This window comes from Callorhinchus milii, unplaced genomic scaffold, assembly GCF_018977255.1.
Source record: "Callorhinchus milii isolate IMCB2004 unplaced genomic scaffold, IMCB_Cmil_1.0 Scaffold1, whole genome shotgun sequence".
NCBI classification, from domain to species: Eukaryota; Metazoa; Chordata; class Chondrichthyes; order Chimaeriformes; family Callorhinchidae; genus Callorhinchus; species Callorhinchus milii.
In genome coordinates, this window is record NW_024704742.1 from 73463287 (window position 1) to 73487136 (window position 23850).

At 42.6% G+C, this 23850-nt stretch overlaps 1 protein-coding gene across 3 annotated transcripts in view; it reads left to right on the forward strand.

Moving 5' to 3' along the window:
* LOC103177635 (complexin-1) overlaps nt 1-23850 on the forward strand; it is a 142695-nt gene that overhangs the window by 36246 nt on the left and 82599 nt on the right. For 2 of the 3 annotated variants that reach the window (XM_007891883.2, XM_007891885.2), the window contains exon 2: nt 18931-19045. In XM_007891883.2, the coding sequence (XP_007890074.1) occupies nt 19015-19045 (31 nt within the window). In that variant the 5' untranslated portion in view covers nt 18931-19014. Of the gene's footprint in view, nt 1-18756; nt 18777-18930; nt 19046-23850 lie in introns of those variants that run through there. The other variant, XM_007891884.2, reaches the window with a different exon arrangement.

Here is a 23850-nt window from a genome sequence, read left to right on the forward strand (position 1 = left end):
TCTCTGAATCTCAGCGATCATCTCACCCTTATCGACAGATCTGGCTGGACCACATAAAATGTAACCGGTCCAGCCCTCACCTCCGCTAAATCATCCTTTTGTTCCAAGGTAATCTTGGAGGTCAAAGACAACCCAAGGCTTCTCTACTTCAATACCAATCGGCTCCTCCATCCACCCTCTAATGCCTCACTCATCCTCTCCTCCAACTCCAATTGTGAGGAGATGCTGGATTTCCTTGAGACCAAAATCGAGGGGCCTCCACCCTCCCAACCATCACCACCTCCCCATCTCTCCCTCACACTCCAGCCCCTAGCCATCCCTCTCTCCACACTCCCAACGCCACTCCTTCCCCATCACTTTCTCACACTCTTGCCCCTACCCATCCCTCCCTCCACACCTTCAAACCTGTCTCCCCCTCCTCGCTCAACAACAATAACAACTTGCACTTATATATCACCATCCTCGCTGGGCGTCGTCTCAGAGCGCTTAACAATGGTGGAGGCGAGGGCCGAGCCAGGGGGAGGGGGAAAGTGACCATAGGCAGGGTCGAAAAGGAAGGTCTTCAGGTGCGACCTGAAGATGGGGAAGGAGGGGGCGAGGCGAAGGGGTTGAAGGAGGGAATTCCAAAGTTTCGGGGCATAGTGGCTGAAGACACAGCCACCAATGGTGGAGCAGAGGATTCGGGGGACGCGTAAGAGGCCGGACCTAGTAGACGAGAGGCAGCGGGTACTGCTTGGGGAGAGAGTAGGTTGGAGAGGTAGGGGGGTGCCAAGGCATGGAGGGATTTAAACACTAGAGTGAGGATCTTGATCCGCTCTGTGACAGGGAATCAGTGGAGTTTGGCAAGGACTGGAGTACTTGGGGTACGAAGTTTAGTGCGGCTGAGAATTTGAGCGGCGGAGTTTTGAATGAGATGAATGTTATGAATAGTGGAGGAGGGGAGACTGGCGAGGAGGGCATTATATTCCAGCTGAGAGGTGACAAAGGTATGGACAAGGGTTTTGGCAGCTTTTGGAGTGAGGTATTGTCGGAGACGGGCAGTGTGGCGGAGGTGGACGAAAGGTTTGCTGATCAGGGACCAGATGTGGGGGAGGAAAGATAACTGAGAATCGAACCTGATACCTAAGTTGCGCATGGGTTCAGAGAGTTTTAAGGACAGGTCGGGTAGGTTGAGGAAGTCAGAACTGTGGAGTTTGAGGAGGTCTCACCACCATTATAACCTGCATGAAGCCCACCACCTGCCTCCTTGTCCTCCTCAATCTCTCTGCTGCCTTTGACACTGTGGACCACTCTATCCTCCTCCACCGCCTCTCCTCTCACCTTCTCTGCAAACCTGCCTGCTCCCTCCGGTCTGCTCCATGTCTCCCGCCCGACCTCACCTACTATCGGTGGCCGGGCTTTTAGCCTCTCTGCCCGCACACTCTGGAACTCCATCCCACAGTCCCTTCGCCTCGCTTCCTCCATTGCCTCCTTCAGGGCCGGTCTCAAGACCCTCCTCTTCAATTGTGCCTTCGATTCCTACCTCACGAACTGCCAGCAGTACATCTGCACAAACAGCTTCTCTTCCCGCTCTCACCCGGTCACCTGCGGGGTACCCTAAGGATCCATCCTTGGCCCCCTCCTCTTTCTGATCTATATGCTCCCTCTTGGGGATGTCATCCGCAGACATGGGGTACACTTCCACGTGTATGCGGACAGCACCCAACTTTATTTTCCCACCTCTCTTTGCGACCCCCAGTCCCCTGATGTTCTGTCAGCCTGCCTGTGAGACCTCAGGAGCTGGATGAGCGCGAATTTCCTTCAGCTCAACGTTGACAAAACAAAGCCATACTCTTTGGCTCTCGTCAACGTCTAAAATCACATGGTTCTCACTTCCTCCACCTACCCGACCTCCCCCTAAAACTCTCCGAACCCATACGCATCCTAGGCATCAGGTTCGACCCCCAATTATCCTTCCTCCCCACATCTGGTCCCTCACCAGCACCGCTTTCTTCCACCTCCAACACATCGCCCGTCTCCGCCAATACCTCACCCCAAAAGCCGCTGAAACCCTGGTCTATGCCTTTGGCACCTCTCGGCTGGACTATTCAAATGCCCTCCTTGCCGGTCTCCCCTCCACTACCACTCATAAAATCCAGGTCATATAAAACTCTGCCGCCCGCATTCTTACCCGCACCAAACTTCGCTCCCCGATTACCCCAGTCCTTGCCAGACTGCACTGGCTGCCTGTCCCAGAGAGGATCGACTTCAAAATCCTCACCCTTGTCTTCAAATTCCTCCACTCCACTGCTCCTCCCTACCTCTCTCCTCACAACAGTGCCCGTTGCCTTCGCTCCACCGGGTCTGGCCTCCTCCTCCGCTCCACCATCGGCGGCCGTGCCTTCAGCCGCTATGCCCCGAGACTCTGCATCTCCCTTCCTCACTCCCTTCACCTCACTCCCTCTCTTCCCACTTTCAGGTCTCGGTTCAGGACCTTTCTTTACGACCGCGCCTTTGGTCACTTTCCTCCCCCTCCCCCTGGCTCGGCCCCGGGAGTCGTTACTGTGAAGTGCTCTGAGACACCGTCCAGTGTGGAGGATGCTATATAAATCCAAGTTGTTGTTGTTGTTCATTCACCCTCCCACCTCTGTGTCTTCCCTCACCCCTTCCTCACCCCTCCCCCATGCTCAGATCCTGACCCCTGACTGTCCAGCACCTTGGGACGTCCTCCCCACATTAAAGGCGCTCTATAAATGTAATTTTGTTATTGTTGTTGTTAACGTTCAAGGTTCTGTCCTTCAATTATTCAGATCTTATCTCTCACACTGGCTCCACTTTGTCTCCACAAATGGCTTCTCCTCCAGCTCCCACAGAGTCTCATGCAGTGTTCCTCAAGGCTCTGTCCTTGGTCCTCGCCTCTTCAACCTGTACAGGCTCCCTCTTGGTGACATCAGCCACAGATATGGGGTCAACTTCCATATGTACGCAGATGAAACCCAACTCTATCTCACTTCCTCCACTCTTGACCTCAGGACAACTGACGTCCTGACAGACTGTTTGTCAGACATCAAATCCTGGATGAGAGCCAAAGTTCTATAGTTGAACATCAGCAAAACCAAGGCCCCTCTGTTTGGCTCGGGCCAGTGCCTCCACACCTCAGGCATTGGCAGCATCAGAATCCATGGATGCACACTTCACCTCACCAAGCCAGTCAGGAAACTGGTCATCTTGTTTGACCCTCAACTGTACTTTCTTCCCCACATGACCCGCTCTGCCTTCCCCAACCTCCCCAATATTGCCCGACTGCCACTGCCTCACCCCTCAGGTCGCCAAAACCCTCATACTTGCATTCATTACAACCAGGCTCGACAATGCAAGGCACCCGTTTGTCATCTTTCCCAACTCTTTCCTCCACAAACTGTAGATTATCCAGGACTCTGCAGCTCGTGTCCTCTCCCGTACCAGGCTCTGTGACCCCATCACACCCACCCTCACTCAGCTCCACTGGCTTCCTATTCCTCAGAGGTTTGAGTTCAAAATTCTCGTCCTCACCTTCAAAGCCCTCCATGGCCTTACCTCCTCCGAACTCTCCGACCTGCTTAGCCCTTATCAACCTGTCCGCTCCCTCCGCTCAGCAGGTTCCAACCTGCTCCAACCTGCTCCATGGACCCCGCCCGCCCCCACCTACCATCGGCGGTCCAGCCTTCAGCCTCTCTGCCCGCACCCACTGGAACTCCATCCCACAGTCCCTTCGCCTTGCTCCCTCTCTTGCCTCCTTCAAGGCACGACCTAAGACCCTCTTCTTCAACTGTACCTTCGGCCACCCTCCTACCTTATACCCTCCCTTTTCCCAACCCCTCCCCCCCACTTGGCTCTGGTCCTGATCCCTGACTGTTCAGCGCCTTGGGACGTCCTCCCGACATGAAAGGCGCTTTGCAAATATAATATTGTATTATGTTATATTATCAATAGAAAACAATCCAGCTCTGAGAATTACTTGTCTGTTTAGGCCTAATAACAGCAAATGGCAGACAACTTACAGATTGTTGGTTAAATATATTCTGTGAAGTGCTTTGAGACGTCTCAAATGGTGTGATAAAGCGCTATATCAAATGCAAGAATTTTCATTATGATTAAAGAGGATAACATTTGCAGCACACACTATTTAAATAGCATTGGAAGTAGTCTGGAAAATATCACAGCGACACACAATGTAGTTATTAGACTTTAATTCTGAGAATAGCTATTTGTTTTTCATAATGATGTGATGAAATTGCTTTTTCACAGTGGATGAAATTGATGACCAAGAGATGTAAAGAACTTTGGCTCTTGCTTGTGCATTGAATTTCAAAAAAGAGGATTAAATCAAAGACTGCGTTGCCTGAGAACACTAAGACAGGGATGTAACCCTTTCTTTGATATAAAATTGTGCTTTGGTTTTAACAATTCTCCCTCGGCAGTTTAATTTGTGTTTCTGTTGGTCTATTGTGGGTTTTGTTATTTTCCATTTATGTGTCACCATAAATATTGAAAGGCAGCATTCGCTCCCAGCTGTAAATAATGCAAATTGCATTCCTTGCAAGGGATTATTAAATAACATCTACAACATTCAGTAGACAAATGGGCTTTACAATAACTTCAGCAAGACCTGGGGTTTATGTGGAGGGGAAATCCGGGCAAGTGTCCAGTGGTTTCAGAATCCAAATTGAAGCAAGATTTTAATATGAAGAATGCTGTGAGCTTTGGTTTAGTTTGGATTATTTTGAAATATATTGCACTTGTCCCTCAATAACAACAACAACTTGATTTCAAAGCACGTTTCATTTAGAAATAATGTATATAATTTTTGCATTTGATATAGCACCTTATCAATAATAACAACAACAAAATCACATTTGTATCATGCCTTTCACATTGGGAGGATGTCCCAATGTTGTTGAGATGACTCAAAAGTGCTTCACAATATATATTGGAAAGGGTATATACTGTGTGTATTTTCTGGGCGAATCAACAAACAAAAGAATGAATGTCTCAAAGCGTTTCACATCAGTGGTGGGGATCAGAGAGGGATAATGACCAAAGCCTGGATCAAAGAGATAGGTTTTAGGAGTGTTTTGAAGGAGGGAGCAAAAATGCAGGTCAAATAGGATTTGGGGAGAAAGTTCCAGAAAGTGGGGGGAAGGAAAAGTAGGAGTCTTGTAGCTTAGTGGTTAGAGCACTCGACTCACAAGCAAGAGACCTGGGTTCGATTCCCAGGAGGGCAAAACCTTGGGCAAGTTTCCTTACTCCACACGCCTGATAATAATCCCTTAAGATTTGGGGGATTGTTGGCCAGGACGCCGGGAGCAGACGGGTCCTAGGGTTAACGTCTGATCTCAAGGATGACACCTTCAAGGTCATTACGAATTCAAAATTTAAATAAAACTATCTTCACTTATTCTCATTTGCAAGATAGTTCAGATGAATTCATTTATTGAAACCTAAAATGAACAGATATAGATGAATTCAGCTGTGTTTTTATGTAAATGAGCACTGTTTGACGCAGTTCCATCAATCCACCATTCTCATCCCCTAAATACAATAGCTACTGCTGTGACACCAACTATTTATTCAAACACTCTCTTTCACCCTGTTACCTGCTGAACCTCCTACTCATCATTTTACGTCCTGTATATATCCTTAAATATAGTCCTGTAGCTCAGTGGTTAGAGCACTCGCTTTGCAAGTGAGAGACCTGAGTTCAATTCCCGGCAGGGCGAAACCTTGGGCAAGTTTCCTTACTCCACACCCCTAATAATAATCCCTCCAAAACCAAAAACAATAATAAATTGGTCATTTTCAATCTACGACTGTTTGTGGGACATTGCTGTGCGCAATTGGCTGCCGCGTTCGCCCACAAATATAGTCAATTCACTTTACAGTGTGTTCTGTGAAGCGCTTTGGGATGTCCTCCTGACATGAAAAGCGCTATATCAAATGCAAGGATTATTATTATTATTATTATTATTGTCCTTTGAGAATATCTGATTCCTTGGCCCTTTAAGTTACAATCTTTGGTTTCAGTCTGTTGGCTCTTTTCTTCAGCTGTCTGAATTATATTATTACAATCAAATTATAATTTATTACTCATACCATAATTGTAATTATATTAATCAAAAATATATAATTAACATCAATAAACATTTATACAATTCTCCCCCTAAGCTCCCCAATTAGCTTGGGCCCCAATTAGCTGTGTGAATCACTTTGATATATCTTCACGATGTGAAAGACGCTATAAAATGTAAATTGTTATTGTTGTGCAATTGTTTTAAACTTTCTTTTCGATTTAGGTTTGCTTTTGGCCATGGGAAAGCACACTTTCGCTTTCCATCTCCCTCACCACCCAATCCATCCCTCCAGAGTCTTCTCACTATCGGATATTCTCTCCCTTCTGGGAAAGTTGGTAGCTTACAATTGGAGTAGCGCTTTCACCTCTGAGTCAGGAGGTTGTGAGTTCAAATTCCATGTACAGACTAGGAGCTCACAGTCGGCTAATACTCCAGTGCAGTGAGGAGCTGCCGTCTTTCGAATGAGATTTTGAACTGAGGTCTCATCTGCCTATTTAAGTAAATGATAGAAATCCCATGACATTATTAAAAAAAATGGGACTTTCTCCTAGTGTTCTGGCCGACAATCAACGTGATAAAAAATGCTTATTCGTTAAAATTGCTTCCTGTCAATTGGCCTTCAAATACAGTTACTACACTTTACAGTAAATTCTGCAAAGCTCTTCAGGTTTTGATGACGTGCTAAAATATTACATCAATTGCATTATATTTTTTATAAAGTTGGAGGATCTATGCCCATTGATTCTCTGCAATCGCTCTTGATGTCAGTTTACTATTGGCCATTGTAGTTCAAATAGAATGAAATAAGGGACTGACATCTTCCCTCTGTCAGATACTGCAGTCACAGCTACTCACCAAACTGCAGCAAAGCGAGTCAAGCTGTTAGGCAGAGCTTCAAGTGTGAATCACAGCTTCATGGTCAGGAGTCAAGTGCTCCAGCAACTGAGGTAGAAGGCTGCTCTTTTCATTTACTCTGCTTTGCTTGACTTTAGAGAAAAAAGCAAATCTTTTAACTATAATTAAACCTTCTGCCCAACAGGAATAAACCTCAAATGTGAATAAATCCTTTGTGACAGTGGCTTAAATCATGCGTTTAAGAATACACTCAAACTCAATGTCTGCACGTAAATGATTACTTAGGTTACAATCTAATGATCCAGGTCTGGCCATCCCATAGGGAATATCAATGTCTTCCTATCACAATGTACTTCTCAAAATGAAAAATAGATCAATACAACGATTTTCAATTTAATCAATGTGGAATATTTATGGGTAGACTAATTTAATCCAGCGTGCAGACATTTACTCAGATCTAAGAGCAGCTCTGACCCAGCTGCTAGACACCAGAGAAACTGTCACTCTCATGTCAACAAATTTAATTAAAATTGTGAGGTCAAAGGTTGTGAGGTTTGAGCAAACCCTGGCAAACTTAAAGCAATTTCTATCAAAAAAACACTTTTTGGGGTGTCAGCCGGGTGTCTGACACATGTGGAAACCCATCACCATGCTTAAGAGTATCCAAACCAAACTGAGAGTTCCATGATTCCCACCTACACATGGAAATTCATGAGATATTTATTGAAATGGAATGCACACTGTCTACCTGGAGGGACACATCCTGCTTACCTAATTCCCGAGAGTATTGGCGAGGTTGGCAAGAACTTGGGTGTCTCAAAGTGTGTATTGAAGTACTGCTGGAGTCAAACCAGCTAATACTGCATAGCTTTCTACTGAGAGCACTGTCTGCCAAGCTTTCCCTCTGCCTATTCAATGTGCCTTCCCTTTGGCTTTGAATTGCAGGGTTAACAGGAGTTGAGTGGAAAGAATCCACGTCCCCAGTGATTTCAAGTCCTGTTAATAAGCCAGGATGGCTGTGCTGTAATCAGCAGTGCGCTGGAGTATTGTGGACCTGCCTGGCTTAGGAACCGGACTGCCAAGACTGCCACAGAGGGTTGGCTCAATTCTGGCATTCTGTTGCCAAACATTTCAGCTCAGCTCCAACAAGACCCCACTTACCTTCTCCTCATTGCAGGACACAATAGGAAATACAGGACTTTACAGAACACTCTAAGACATTGTGGGACATTCAATTCAACAGGCAAGTGAATAGCACAGCGTGCCTAAACTAATTTTAACCCAAATTTGTCACTATATCACTTCAGTGACTCTGAACTCCAAACAAGAGTAAACCTATTTCATTCAGTTTGAATTGATGTAATTGTTCAAATACAATTACTAACAGGATTCCTCAATAAGGAACCTGAAAGTTACTGCAGTGTCCTATAGTGTGCCAACTATGAGCATTCCGCTCCAACACAATCTAGGTTTCTAGCAGAGTTCTTGTGGTTCGTGTGATGTGCATGACATACTGGGGATTGTTGTAAGTAACCCCACTGTGATTCCTTATAAAGGAATCCAGTTAGAAATGTCACCTACAATATAATCAAAGGAGATACAGTGTGTGATCTTGCTTTCACCTTAATTTCAAGTTGAACATATTATAGGTGATACTCTGGTTTCCCATCTTCGAATTCTGACTAGACACCGTGCTTCCAGCATTTTGCTCAACACTGGAAACAGTGATCTACTTAAACGAAGCTCAAGAAAGATATCAAATAAATGTTGTCCTGTGTTAGAAATCATTTTGTTATGCGGGCATTATTATGTCCATCAGACAAAGTGCTGAATTTCATTTCCTTTATTCATCGGTTGCTAACAACTTTATCAATTTGTGTTCACTAGCACGAAAATGATGTGAAATATCAGTTCAAATTTGCTTTTCCCTATCATCTGGCGAACATATTAAATAATTCTATCAAAGAATTTATTGAATCTGGGACATGAGATTATTTATAGATAACTTTGCTTGTCTGTGGAATTCTATTGAGTTACAAAAACAAAAATAGCCATGCAAAAAACAAATGAATGTTGCAACTACCAACTGACCCTGGAGGTGCTCACTTCAGAGCTCTATTGATTTATGTTGGTGAAGGTACACAACATTGTTTTTATTAGGAATTCTTTACTTAGCTGCAACCTCTAAATGCCTTTCTTAAACATCTACAAAACTTGATCTTTTGGAATTTCATGGCATTATTTGGAAAAGAGAAAACAGTTCCTCCTGTTGTCCTGGTCAACGATAAATTTGCTCATTCACTTTGTGGTTGTTTGCTATTTGCAAATGGGCTGCCGCATTCACCTACAAATACACAGAAACTACACTTTACAGTACATCCTGTGAAGTGCTTTGATATGCTTTGAGAAGGCTCCTGACGTGAAAGGTGCTATTTACATGTGTTTGACATTGCTCCTGCGGTTTAGCTATCTTTTTTGACTATATAATCATAGCATCATAGAATTATACAGTACAGGAGACCATATGGCCCATCGTGTCTGTGGCGGCTCTTTGAAAAAAGCTATCCGAATCAATCCCACTCCCCCACTCTCTCCCCATAGCCCTGCAAACTTATCCTCCCCAAATAATTATCTACGTCTCTCTTAAAAGTTATTATTGAATCGGCTCCCATCACCCTTTCAGGCACTAATAAGTCACTTTGGGTAAAATAATCTAATTTTATGAAGTTCTTAGGCTGCTCTGATGTGATACGGTGGTATCCCAAACACAATTATCCCCCCTCCCTCTAAGGCAAGAGACACCAGGACTTGTAGAATTCTACTCAGAGTCAACAGCTTTGATTGAAGAGGAGGAAGAGAATTGAAGAAGGAATGGGTACTTTAAAACAACATGTCCCTTTTCTGTTCACTTATATTTTACATTCTTTATGCTTCTGCTCCAGTCAGCTAATGTGACTGCTTTTACCTTTAAGACTTTGCTTAAACAGGAAGCTGTGTTCTATTAACCTTTATTCTGCTTCAAAGCACCTTGTAGTTTGGTCAGGCATTCACCCATCTAACTTGTTCCTTGGTGAAGGTTCGTGATAAAATCATGAGTATGAAATGCAACAGATAACCAATTGGGATCTTAACTTCCAGGATATTAAATAGCTTTCACGGTGCACAGTGAAAGCTTTCACAGCCATTTATGTAATATACTTATTGCTAACCTTTTTAACAGTTCAATGGTAATATCTTTAAGTGCTGCCTTTCATCAATAATCAGAACCATAAGCTTCCACTACAAAACCTTTTCTTTCTACTATGAAATACGGTTTGCTATTAGTGTTATTATATGTCAAGCATCTGATCGTTCTAGTTATGGATAATTTTTCAGCTGTCAGTAAGACACTGATATATTTTACATCTGGCAAAATCTATGGATTTAGACATAATACAAAAGTATATTGTAGGTTTCATTTTATTTTTATGTTTACACTTGTTTTTAATTCAAAGAGGTCCTGATGAAAAAATGGTTGGTATTTTCCATCTAATTTCTTGTAAGTACTGTACAAATCCAGCAGCCCTCAAATTGGACATGGTTTACTTGCTATTAATATAGCAAACAGATCACAAGACAAGTGAGTGAGGGATGTTGACATTGGAGATTGGCTATGAATCTAGGATCAGTTCCCTTAACTTACTGGAATTCTGTTACACCCCATAAAATGTATACAGAACATCAGAGTCTAATTGGTGGTATTGTATTTCAGGGGGAATTTCTTAAATCCAAATTGAACAAGTGGGAATTCTAATATGACTCTTTATTAAGTCTAAATATAAACTAAATCTCCTGATAGCTTAGTGAATAAAGGGGCCATCCACTGTAGCATTGAATCCTGCTTTAGGTAACATTAGGTCATCTGAGTTGGGTAGCAGTTCACTTGCTACAGTTGGATTTGGTTACATGGAGTTACACAGAATGTTGGAAACAGGTGATTCAGCCCAAGTAATCCATGCTAATGGTTGTACTCCACACAAACCCCCCATTCCTCCTATTCTCCTCTCTGTACCCCTCTGGTTTCTCTTGACTAAGGAGAAGGAAAATTGCATCAATGGAATTGTACTTCAGTGTGAATCAATGGCTTACATAGAGGAAAAGATAAGTAAAGATGAGTCTCAGTATATGTTCCACAATTACTGTATCATGTATTTTGCCTATCCTGCTTGGTGGGGAGGTAAGCAGGGTCTCCTTGGAGCTGAATTGGCACCATGGCGACATGTTTGTCAGTGGTGATCTCAGTAGAGCAGTTCCTGAGCCAGGTGTGTCCGCAGTTTTCCAGGGACTGCTGATGACAGCACAGTCAGTCTGCTCATCGGCAGGACCTGGAGGGGCAGACCCATCCCTGGGGGCAGGGAGCCAATCCCCTCACCTACTGTTAACCCTGAAACCCAAAAGTCTAATGGGTAGGGTGATTCTAGCTAGACAAGCAGCGGGAAAGCTTGCCAGACGGCAATATCAACGGCAAGCTTTGCAGTTTTAGCTGGTTAGACTACCCAACGCACACTCTAGGGTTCCCAAACATTGGTTCTTGCTAACCTGTGCCTAGTACTTTCCAAAATTAGGTAAACAGATTGCATCCCTCCGGGGAGAGAGTATGTATTCCATTCCAACAATCTATCTCTGGAATTCCCATGTTCAAGTGAGATGCATGGAATTTTCAACTTGGTTTGGTTAATCTTAAGCATGGGAATAGGTTTCTGCATGTGTCAGACACGAGTCTATGAAAATTTTTTTTTTTTTTTGACTTAGAACATATATATAAATACCAGTAGCCAAAACTGTTTCAAGGGAAAGGTCTAGAGAAGAGAGCTAGGTACTCCTGATGAATGAGTATGGTGCATAGGAAAGATGCAGAAGGAGATGTCATAGAAGCTAAATATGGCTAAAAGGAGCATTCTAACCAGGTCTACTTGCCAAGGATTGCAGAAGACATTTGGCTACAATTCCCATTGTTTGATTGGATCCAGCTCTAATAGGGCGGAAATATATCTGTGGCATTCTTTTAGTGAAGCAGAAATGAATCTCTAAACCTGGTCAAGTCTTAGAATCTTGTTATGCCATTTGAATGTATCACAATTGAAAGGTTGCACTGTCGGGTCTCTTACCACCATTTTCATTGGTAACAGCCCATCCTTTTATTCCAAAATTATGTTGGAAGCTAAGGTCTCCTTTTTTCTATCATAAACCAACTCTTCTATCCACCCTCCCATGCCTCAGCTATACTCTCCTCCAGCACCAAATGCAAGGAGATGATGGATTTCCTCGTCCAAAGTCGAGGCGATCCATTCTGCCGACTCTAGCTCCTCTACCGGCACCCCGTCTCCACCTCCTGCTCCCCTTCCAGTCCCACCCATCTCTCCCTCCGCACTTTTGATCCTGTCTTCCCCTCTTCGCTCACCTCCATCATTTCCCGTATGAAACCCATTACCTGCTCCCTTGGCCCCATCCCCACCCTCTCCTCACCCCCCAGCTCCACCTCCTTGCCCCCCAACTAACAGACCTCGTTAATCTCTCCCTGTCCACTGGCACTGTACCGATCCCCCTAAAGATAGCCATCATCACCCCTGCACTCAAAAAACCTTCCCTTGACCCTTCGCTGCTCTCCAACTACCCCCCATTTCGAACCTTCCTTTTCTATTAACGGTCATGGAACAAGTTGTCGCTTCCCAGCTTCGCACTTTCATCTCCCAGCATTCCCTCCATGAACCCAATCTGGGTTTCGTGCTACTCACAGCACAGAGACAGCTCTGATCAAAGTGACAAATGACATTCTGTCCACCTGCGACCAGGGCTCTCTCTGTCTCCTCATCCATCTCGACTTCTCAGCCGCTTTCAATTCTATTAACCACTCTATTTTTCTCTACCGCCTCTCCACTCACCTCCACTTCAATGGTTCTGTTCTTGCTTGATTCTTATCCTACCTTTCCCACCATCTGCACTTCATGGCCACCAACAGTTTCTCCTCTAGCCCCTGCACTATCACCTGTGGCATCCCTCAGGGCTCTGTCCTTGGTTCTCTCCTCTTCAATCTATACATGCTCCTGCTTGGGGATGTCATCCACAGGTATGGGGTCAATTTCTACTTGGATGCGGATGACATCCAACTCTATCTCTCAGCCTCCAACCTCGACTCTAGGATCATTGATGTCGTAGCTAATTGTCTGTGACATCAAGTCCTGGACAAGAGCCAACAATGTGGAGTCCTGTAGCTCAATGGTTAGAGCACTCGCCTTGCAAGCGAGACACCTGGGTTCAATTCCAGGCAGGGCAAAACCTTGGGCAAGTTTCCTTACTCCACACGCCTAATAATAATCCCACCAAAAAAAACAAATAATAATAAAAATTGGTCATTTTCAATCCATGACTGTTTGTGGGACACTGCTGTGTGCAATTGGCTGCTGGTTTCGCCCACAAATATACGGTCAATTCACTTTACAGTCTATTCTGTGAAGCGCTTTGAGACGTCGAGAAGACTTGAAAAGTGCTATATCAAATGCAAGGATTATTAGTATTATTATATAACTTCCTCCAACTCAATGTTGCCAAGACAGAGGCCCTCCTGCTTGGCTCCTGGCAACGCCACTTCACCTCAGCCGCTGACACTATTACCATTCATGGCTGCACTCTTCACCTCACTGAGACAATCCGAAACCTTAGTGTAATTTTTGCCCCTCAACTATCCTTGAAACCCCACATCTCTACCGTGCTCCGTTCCGCCTTTCCACACCTCCTCAACATTGCCTGCTTCCGCCATTGCCTCTCACCGCAGGCCGCCGAGACCCTGATCCATGCTTTCATTAAGTCCCGGCTTGACTAGACCAACTGCCTGCTTACTGGACTTCCCACCTTTTCCCTCCACAAGATGCAGATTATTCTGAACTCTGCAGCTCGTGTCCCCTCCCACATCAGGCTCCAGGAACCTATCACCCCCATTTTTGCCTGGCTTCACTGGCTCCCAATTCCTCAGAGAATCGAGTACAAAACCCTCGTTCTTACCTTCAAGGTCTTCCACTGTCTTGCTCCCCCTACCTCTCCGACCTCATAACCCCATATCATCCTGTCTACTCCCTCTGCTCAGCGGACACCAGCCTGCTTCAGGTCCCCCACATTTCCCGCCCCACCATTGGCAGTCGGGTATTCAGCATTTCTGTCCCCACACTCTAGAACTCTATTCCACAATCCCTCCACCTCATCCCCTCTCTTACCTCCTTCAAGTCCCATTTGAAGACCTTGGACTTCGACCATGTCTTGAGCCACACTCCCATCCCCACCCACCCACCCTCCTTCCCTTCTGACCCCAACTCCCTGCTCGGGTCCAAAATCCATGATTGTCCAGTGCTCGGGAGGTCTTTCCGAAGTGAAGAGCACTGTACAAGGTTAATTTGTTATTGTGGTTCATTGTTTAGCCTCGCTCAGTTGGTTGCATCAGAAGGGAGTCAAGCCCCATGTTGAGACTTGAGCATATAGTCTAAGCTGACACTGCAGTGCAGTGCTGGAGAACTGCTGCATTGTCAGAGGTGTGTCCTTCAGATGAGATGTTAAACCAAGTTCCATTTGCCTGTTTAGATTGAAATTAAATATCCCATCACACAATTCAAAAAGAGAAGGGAGTTTCTCCTGGTGTCCTGAGTAACAATCCCCCAGATGAATTGATCATTCACTTCATGGCTGTTTACGGCATGTTGGTGCACACAAATTAGCTGCTGTGTTCACCTACAAATACACCCTCACCACGCCTCACAGAAACATGAAGCGCTTGATACATTAGACATTATATCAAATGAAAAGACTATTATTATTACAACTTTAAAAAAGGAAAGCAACCATCTGTGCATGGTTATGCGAAACACAATTACAGTAAAAGGGGCTGATGCCATGTCAATGAACTCTGCTCAAAAAGAGCTCAATAAATGTCTAGTTAGGAACGGAATGAAGGTAATAGGATAAATATAGATAGAGGTAATCAAATACTATTGGAAATATAGAGCTTTGACGCTTGTACAGGACAAATGTCATCTGTGGGAAGCAAATGGCCAGAGTTAATTGATGTATCTTTTAGTTTCAGTACATATTCTGCAGTTTCACTTGGTAATCAATTAGAAGACAGAGAAATCTTGCAAAAAGTTTTTTTCAGCAAATACATTAGCGTAAGCGGTTCCATGATATGATCACTGGTACATGATCTATAGAAGGAACAGACCACATGGCCTTATTTTCCTTTACTCTTGCATCTTCTGTAAGAGAAGCCTTGTTACTGTGTGGTGTGTTATAGGCTATTCCATTCAGAGATAGGGGTGATGGGGATGAGTTTCCATTTGTATCAATTTTGTGCATATCACATGACCTCATGGCTATTTCTGGCACCTTGCTGGGCACAAAATGGCTGTCACATCTGCTTATAAATCTGTAAAGTGCTTTGAAATGTTTTGAAAGATTAGGCACTATAAAAAGTAAGTTCTTCCTTTTTTTCTTTTTGCTTTATTTGTTGCTGTCTCACATTGTCTGTACATAGTGACTGACGAGTGAAACAACTCTCCTGGGTCTGTTTCCCTCTTGGTAATTCCTTCCATCCAATAGAGAACACTTGGCTCTTATTTTTACTTTTAAAATGCAAGATGGTTCATCTGCACTAGTTGAAGCATATTTGGTGCATATTGATAAGCCTCAGTCAATATTATTGAGCTCCCTTAGTAATGAAGAAACCCAATGGTGGGTCCCGCTTTCTCCCTGTACTGACAGACAGAGATGCCAAACCAAGGCATAATGAGAGAAAAGCTGAGGGTTGCTCAAATCAATGGCTCAGCAATCACTGGGCACCAATTCAAAGCTTGGTGACCAAAGACTGTTAGAATGATGACATTACAATTATAATTTCAGATTTCAGGGCACATCAGTCAAGTGCAAGTGTTTTGTTTGGCAACACCAACAACAATAACTTGCATTTATATAGTGCCCTTCATGCAGGGTAGCACTTCACTGTGCTTAACAGTGGCGGAGCCTGAGTCCGAGCTGGGTGTGGGGAAATGGCCATAAGCACGGTCGAAGAGGAAGGTTTTCAGGTGGGATTTGGAAAAGGGGAGAAAGGGAATAAGGTGGAGATTGAGGGAGAGTGTTCCAGAGTTTCGGGGCGTAGAGCCTGAAAGCGCGACCTCCAATAGTGGGGCAGTGGGATGAGCAGGAGGCCGGTGCCAGTTGAGTGGAGGCACCGGGTGGTGGATTGGGGAGTGAGGAGGTCGGAGAGGTAGGGAGGTGCCAGAGAGTGAAGGAATTTGAACACGAGTTTGAGGATCTCGAAGTCGATCCATTCGGTGATGGGGAGCCAGTGCCTATGGGCAAAACCATAGACAAGTTTCTTACTCCACACATCTCTGATTACCTAGCTGCAAGTAGGAATCTGGTTGTTGATTGATTTGCAAATCACTTTCTGGGAGTAATAATCCCTTCAAAACAATAATAATAATTTGGCGACTCAATCCCCGACTGTCTATGGGACACTGCTGTGTTTTGCCCACAAAATATACAATTAATTCACTTCACATTATATTCTGTGAAGCGCTTTGAGATGTCTCGACAATATGATAAGGTGCTGTATCAAATGCAAGGATTATTATTATAGCACCTTTCACATCAGGATGTCTCAAAGCACTTCACAGGATATTTTATAAAGTGGAGTGACTGTATGTTTTGTTGGCGAATGCAGTAGCCAATGTGCACATAGCAATTTCCCACAAACAGCCATGAGGTGAATGACATAATTTATTTATGGAATTGTTGGCCAGGCCACTTGGTGAAACTCCCTCCTTGTTTTTAATATGTCTTTGAGTTATCCGAAAACAGTCTTGGATTGAGTGATCACATTTTCCACCTGAACATCCACCTGAACAGGCAGATAGTTTAACATCTCATCTGAAGGACGGAACAAATAAATTGCTGTAAATCAAAGTTTGAGGATAAATTCTGTTTATAGCCCAGTAAAAAGTATAAATTCAGCGGAATTTAGATTTAGTCTCAGGCCTCTGTTCAGTAATAACAAGGCTGTAGGACATAATCCTTTTCTGAGATTTGACTTGAAGAACATGTTAGGGGAATAATAATAATAATAATAATAATCCTTGCATTTGATATAGCGCTTTTCATTTCGGGAGGACGTCCCAAAGCGCTTCACAGAATATACTGTAAAGTGAGTTGACTGTATATTTGTGGGCGAACGCGGCAGCCAATTGCGCACAGCAATGTCCCACAAACAGTCGTAGATTGAAAATGACCAATTTAATTATTGTTTTTGTTTTTTGGAGGGATTATTATTAGGCGTGTGGAGTAAGGAAACTTGCCCAAGGTTTCGCCCTGCCTGGAATTGAACTCAGGTCTCTCGCTTGCAAAGCGAGTGCTCTAACCACTGAGCTACAGAGGATAAACTACATCCACAAAATAGACAGTCAAAACACTTGACAGTATATCCTGTGAAGTGCTTTGACACATCTTGACAATGTGATCAGATGCTATATCAAATGCAAAGATTATTTGTGGAATCCTGTAGCGTATTGGTTAGAGCACTCGCCTTGCAAGCAAGAGGACACAGGTTCAATTTCTGGGGGGGCAAATCCTTAGGCACGTTTCCTTACTCCATACGCCACTGATTACCAAGCAGTAAGTAGGAATCTGGTTGTTTGTTGATTGATGGATCACTTTCCGGAGGTAATAATCCCTTAAAAAAATGTGATCACTCAATCCAAGACTGTTTGCGGGTCACTGCTGTGTGCAATTGTCTACCGCGTTTCACCCATGATATATACAGTCACTACACTTTACAATATATTCTGTGATGCGCTTTGAGATAACTTGAAGATGTGAAAAGGTGCTATATCAATGCAAAGATTGTTATTATTATCTGGTATCTTGTCCTTGACTCTTCAAGGACTCTTTAAAGGCTGTCACTTGATGCATAAATGGAATGTTTCCATTGCCATCAATATTCTGAATGCATGATGATGGAATTTCCCTATTGTAATTTAACCCACTTCCCCACGCTTAAATGTCTTTAGTTACACGTAGGTTTTTTATAGGATATTGAGATAATTTAACAAAAGCCTTATCTTTTGAAGGACTCGCCAAAGTTGCTTTTCTTCTCTTCTTGTCTGCAGAAGATAAAAGGAGCATGTTCAATTAAATGTTTTACACAGAAAAGGTGGAAGTATTTGACATACATACCTGTGAAGCTGAATCCACAACTACATTCGAAAAGGAATTGGATAAATAGAGTGTTTGAATAAAATAATCTTAAAACGATATGGGGAAAGAGCAGGGGAATGGGATTAGTGAATGGCACCAGTCAGCGAACCAACACCATTGTGCACTCAGTGAGCTGAATGGCTTCTTCAGTGCTGCAAAGATTTTATAAACCTCTCCTTGATACAGTGACTCATGTTTATAAATAGATTCCTGGATGACAGCAATGGCTCAATGACAAGAAGTATAACCGAATCTTAGCCTGTAAAACATTTTTGTTTCAAATTTGAAGATGGCAACAAAAAATTTTAAATTCTTAAATTCAGACTTAATGTTGTATTTAAGAACCTATTCGAATTGAAGAAGGTTCTACAATTCCATAGCTTCACAAATTTTAAGACAAAATGGTCTCACAGGCTAAGTCTAGGTAGAATTTCGAACCATTGTGGCCATTCTTGTTCTGAGGATGAACTATCACAGTCAAACTAGTCTGATCTTCACTCACGGTCTGTGCTACCAGCAGGGGTCACTGGATTGCAACCGCAGGCACAAATCCTGGCTGATGTAGGTTTTATGTCCTTAGGCCAGGGTCACTTTCTTGTAGACTCTGATTTTTAGTTCATCTTTCACTTAAAAAGTTATAAAATTATTTCCTGTACTTCAGTAGAAAACTTTATTTACCTGGGCATTGGGTTACAATATTATGCTCTTTTTTCAGGTGCTCAATATCTGAAGCAATATCTTTGCAAGATCTGAATGTAACAACTGAACTTGAAGGCAGAAAAAAACACCAGAGACCATCATGGACTTTGTTATGAAGCAAGCTTTAGGAGGTAAGTGTGTTTTGTATGAAATCCTGTTTGTAGCTAGATCAGCTAGACCGGCACTAGTAAGTATATACGGTAGAAACCCGGTATGCAGTCACCTCAGTAATCCAGCCACCTCACAACTGTGGGCACATTTTCACAGCCTCTTTCACTGTCAATATTAAAAGATAGTCTGTCAGCTTCAGTAAACCAGAGACCCCACTATTCAGGACAACAGTCATTGATTGTGGCCACTACAGCTCCCTCTTCTGTTTCGAACCCATTACAAACACCCTCCTCCGCTACTAACCTGTATACAGTCCGCTAGGCCTTGGGCCGCTCGCGCTGTTTGGTCGACACTGCTACTGTGGGCAGAGTAGGCTCCAGCTGTGCACGTGCGGCGTGGGGAGTGTTGGGATCGTGGAAACGGCGCGAGTGGAAAATTGACTGCTCCGGCACCTGAGGCCTAACCTGAGCTCCTGCAAACACTGAGTACTTGGATGAGGGACCAGAGGAGCGTTTAGTGGAGGAGTTTGTACCAGGGACACTGAGGAACAAGACACACAGGAGAAGGAACAGGAAGAGCAACCTACAATATCAAAGCCCCCTCTCACTTATGTTAATGCACTGGGTTTGTTGGCACAAGTGAAGGACTTTTTCCTTGTTCATGGACTTGAGTTGTGCCAGACTTTGGCTGATACTGAGGGTCAGCTGCTGGCCAAGGCAGTGCAGGTTAAATCAGCAGCCAGGCAAACAATGCTCGTCTTTTTCTTCAAGAAATGAACACTGTGTAATTTTAACTTTTCATGTGAACTTTAAATAATGAAATCTAAGATCTGTTTTAAATGTGAAAGTGCCTTTATTTTAATGAGTTTGCAAAGTATGGTTGTTGAATGTTCATCACCCTTATCCATTACCAATGCGTTAAATATTATATCAGTGACGTGAATCACCCGCCCTGTTTCAGTAATCAGGTCACCTCACTAAATAGATCACTTTTGCCCAGTTACTTGAGTGACCGGATTAGTGAGAATCTACTGTATAACACAAAAGAGACCAAATCTGCCTTTCCTGTGTTCATTAATTTTAGCAGAAGTATAGATGGGGTCAAATGTGGTTCCTGTCATACTTAGCACATTTAATGGGCCTCCTCCTGTCACCATGATATTCTCAAAGGTAAATCAGTAGATTCTACTGCATTGGAATTCTGGTTTATGTGTTCCAGTTACGGCTGCTCTATGGAGGGATATTGACTCTTTTATGTAACTAATTATTTTCCTCAATTTGGCAGTGAAAGGGAGAGACGTATGTGCATAATCCATCAAGTAAAACCTTTGCTACCTCCTCTGATTCCACAGTTCCCCCGTCATGGTGTCATCTGCAAACTTAACTATTGTATATTGGGTTTGTGAATCGAATTCGTTAATATATACAAGGAATAGGAGGGTTCCAGTCCAGAACCCAGATGGACCTTGGTTAATATATCTCCGCATTTGGAGCTACATTCTTAGCATCAGCCATCTGTCTCTTTCCCTTCAGCCAATATTGACGTATGTCCATATTTTGCTGTTATTTTCTAGCAATGTCAGTTTGTGAAGGAGTCTTTCATGGGTTAAACACTTTTTGGAAGTCTAGATATACTATCTATGACATATGGCTTATCAATAAAAAGGTAAAGCAATAGAAATGCATTAAAAATACTAAATAAAACTAGTACAGAAATCACAAAGAGAAAACAATTTTAACCAATGTTTAAAGAGAAGATTGAAGAAGTATTTCTTTACTCAGAGGGCAATTAACAACTGGAACAGAGTTACCAGAAAAAAACACAAGAATATGCAGTCTACAAAGAGTTAAGAGAAATAAGAATAAATAAATACAAAGGGCCAAAGGAATGACAATGATGGTGAAAGAGAATTGATTCATTTGTTACGAGGAATAAATCAGCTTTATTATGGTTAGTGAAAAGTTTGTACAATACCTACTAGGACTGGAATACAATGTTTTATTGACCATCAAAGCATAAGAGATACATGCCTTTCCATCTAATCTGTTTAAACTGGGATCAAGCATAGGTCTCTGCTTTGTTCTCACAGATTGTGCCATTCCTGCACCTGCAATGTCATAACATGGTGAATAATAGTGAACAAAATACTGTATACTCAAATAAATTTGTAGCTTCTGCTAACTATCTGAAAACAGAATGTGTAAAGAGGGAATTGCAGAATACCTTTAATTACATTAACCACCAATGTGAAGGTTTCCTGGTTATTCTCCCAATTCTTTCCATCAGTTGTTGATTACATAACTAAGTATGTCTAAGAGGAATGGAGGCTTGATTAAACACTGGCCGAATACCCTGTTTCCATGTTGTAACGCTCTGTATAATTCGATATAATTCTGTTTCTCTCCTTACACACCGTTTCTACGTTGCTAGCACAAACCATACATTAGATTCCAGTACGACTAAACTATCTTGGAAAACACTGGGCTATTGGCTGTTAACTGCTAGCTATTTGGTATGCAGCCCACATACAAGCTGATCACTATGTTGTGAGGGTGGTGGGGGGAGTCACTAGTTCTCATCCTTCAGTATTTGTGATTGTATATTCTTACATTTGTTTTACTGTTGTACAACACAATGTCGGTAAAATAAAATTACCTGCTTTGGAGTAGACAATAATTGAATGAGTGAACTAGGGAAATGTAAAACCCTTGGTAACTGATTGAAATCATGTGAATTATTTTCTAGTTCTAATACCTCTTTAATTCTATATCAACATTATCGTCCCCCTCCTACAATCACAGACCCTTATACGTATACTATATACTTAAAAGGAATTAAGAACAAGACAATCAAATCGTAGGGAGAGGTTGAAATGTACAGGGATAAAGTGATTTTACAGTGTGTCTTCAATAAAAATGCTTTTAAGAAAGAAGATGACTGTTACAAATGGAGGTGAGAACATAAGAACATAAGAAATGCTAGACGAAAAAAAACAAGGTCTATCTAGTTCGCCTTCCACCTTCCTGGTGGTCACATGTAGATATGTCCCAAACTACCTATGTACTATATCCCATAATGTTATTTCCTAAATAAAAACAATAATATAACTAACAACTGGGTTCCTACTTACTGCTGGGTAAACAGATGCATTTGGAGTAAGAAAACTGTCCTAGCTCAGTCGTTAGAGAACTCACCTCGCAAGTGAGAAACCTGGGTTTGATTCCTGTCTGGGCAAAATCTTGGGCAAGTTTCCTTACTCCAAACGCCTGATAATAATACCTCAAGAAAAAAAACAATAATAAATTGGTCAGTTCAATCCATGACTGTTTGTAGGACACTACTGTGTGCAATTGGCTGCTGTGTTTCGCCCACAAAATATACAGTCAATTCACTTTACAGTATATTCTGTGAAGCGCTTTGAGAAATCCAGAAGATGTGAAAAGCACTATATCATATGCAAGGATTATTATTATTATTATAAGGTTATAAATGAATATTTGTTATGTGCAGTAATATCAAGAAACTCCTTAGACTTTAGCTGTTTTGTGTACAATTTGAAGATTAGCACTAAGTAATAACAAATTCCATAATATTTCAGCATTTTTTTGCACAACTGTTTTGCCCCTAATACACTGGGTGGGGGTGGGTGTAAATCTAACTGGGTAACGCTGCTCTTTACTAAGTGCTGAATGTTCGCTGGGTTTTGATTACTGGTGGAGCTACATTTGCTAAGGGAATGATTTGATAGATTTAGAGGTCAGAATGTGCTGACTGGAGGGATATGCCACAGAATGCTGAAATAGGTTTCATTCCATTAAGCAGTCTTGAGATAAGGCCATTGATCAGAATCATGGCCCTGAAGGCTGCATCGATAAAAAAATGATTAAAATCCAATGAAGTGTGTGTAAAATTATGGGTATGAATTCTTGAGTGCTGTGCCCTTTCAGGAAGATTGAGATATGCCATATGTTGTACGCATACCAATGATTTTAGAGAACTTGGCAAAAAGCTGAAGAATTTGCTGAATGTAATGCAAAAATATGGACCAGAGGCTTTACCGAAACTCCAGATAGTGAAGGTAAGTGCCCTTTTCTTTTATCTTTATGCTTCACCAGTTTAACCAGACAGAGAAGGTCTGCTCTTAAAGATCCAGAAGAGTCAAGTAGTTTGAATTTGGGTTTGACTATCCAGTGAAATGATGACCGATTGCCTGATGACATCTTACCAGACATATCCAGTTTCTATTATAGTCTTACTATTATAATTCAGTTCTTATTTTGTAGTCTGTGACCCTTTTAATCATCAGTTTGCTGCTCCTGAATATATTCACTTCAAAGTTTCATTTTTTGCTCTTTTTTGTGTTGATCAACACATTATAACTAGAATGAATTAGATTTTGAATCTTGATTTGTATTTTTTCAGCTGTATTATTTAAGAACCTCTTGGTCTGTTCTGTGTGTATGTTTATTTTTGCATATACTGTACGGTAAACAATTTGGTGATTGATGGACCTCTAGGTCTTTTAATCTTCCCATTTACATATGTGTATATATTATGTTCATATAGTAAGAATTAAGTCAACATTGCAAACAGATAATACATTCATCTTAAAGAAATGTTTTGCAGCTGCCTGTGATGGAGAGGGGAATAGAGAGATATCGGAGAAGGGCTTGGGAAAGGGGATTGGAGGGGTTTGAGAGAGGGGAATAGAGGGGTATGGGAGACAAAATTAGAGAAGTAAGGGAGAGGGGAACAGAGTGATACAATAACAACAAGATTACATTTGCATAGTGCCTTTCACGTCAGGAGGATGTCCCAAGGTGCT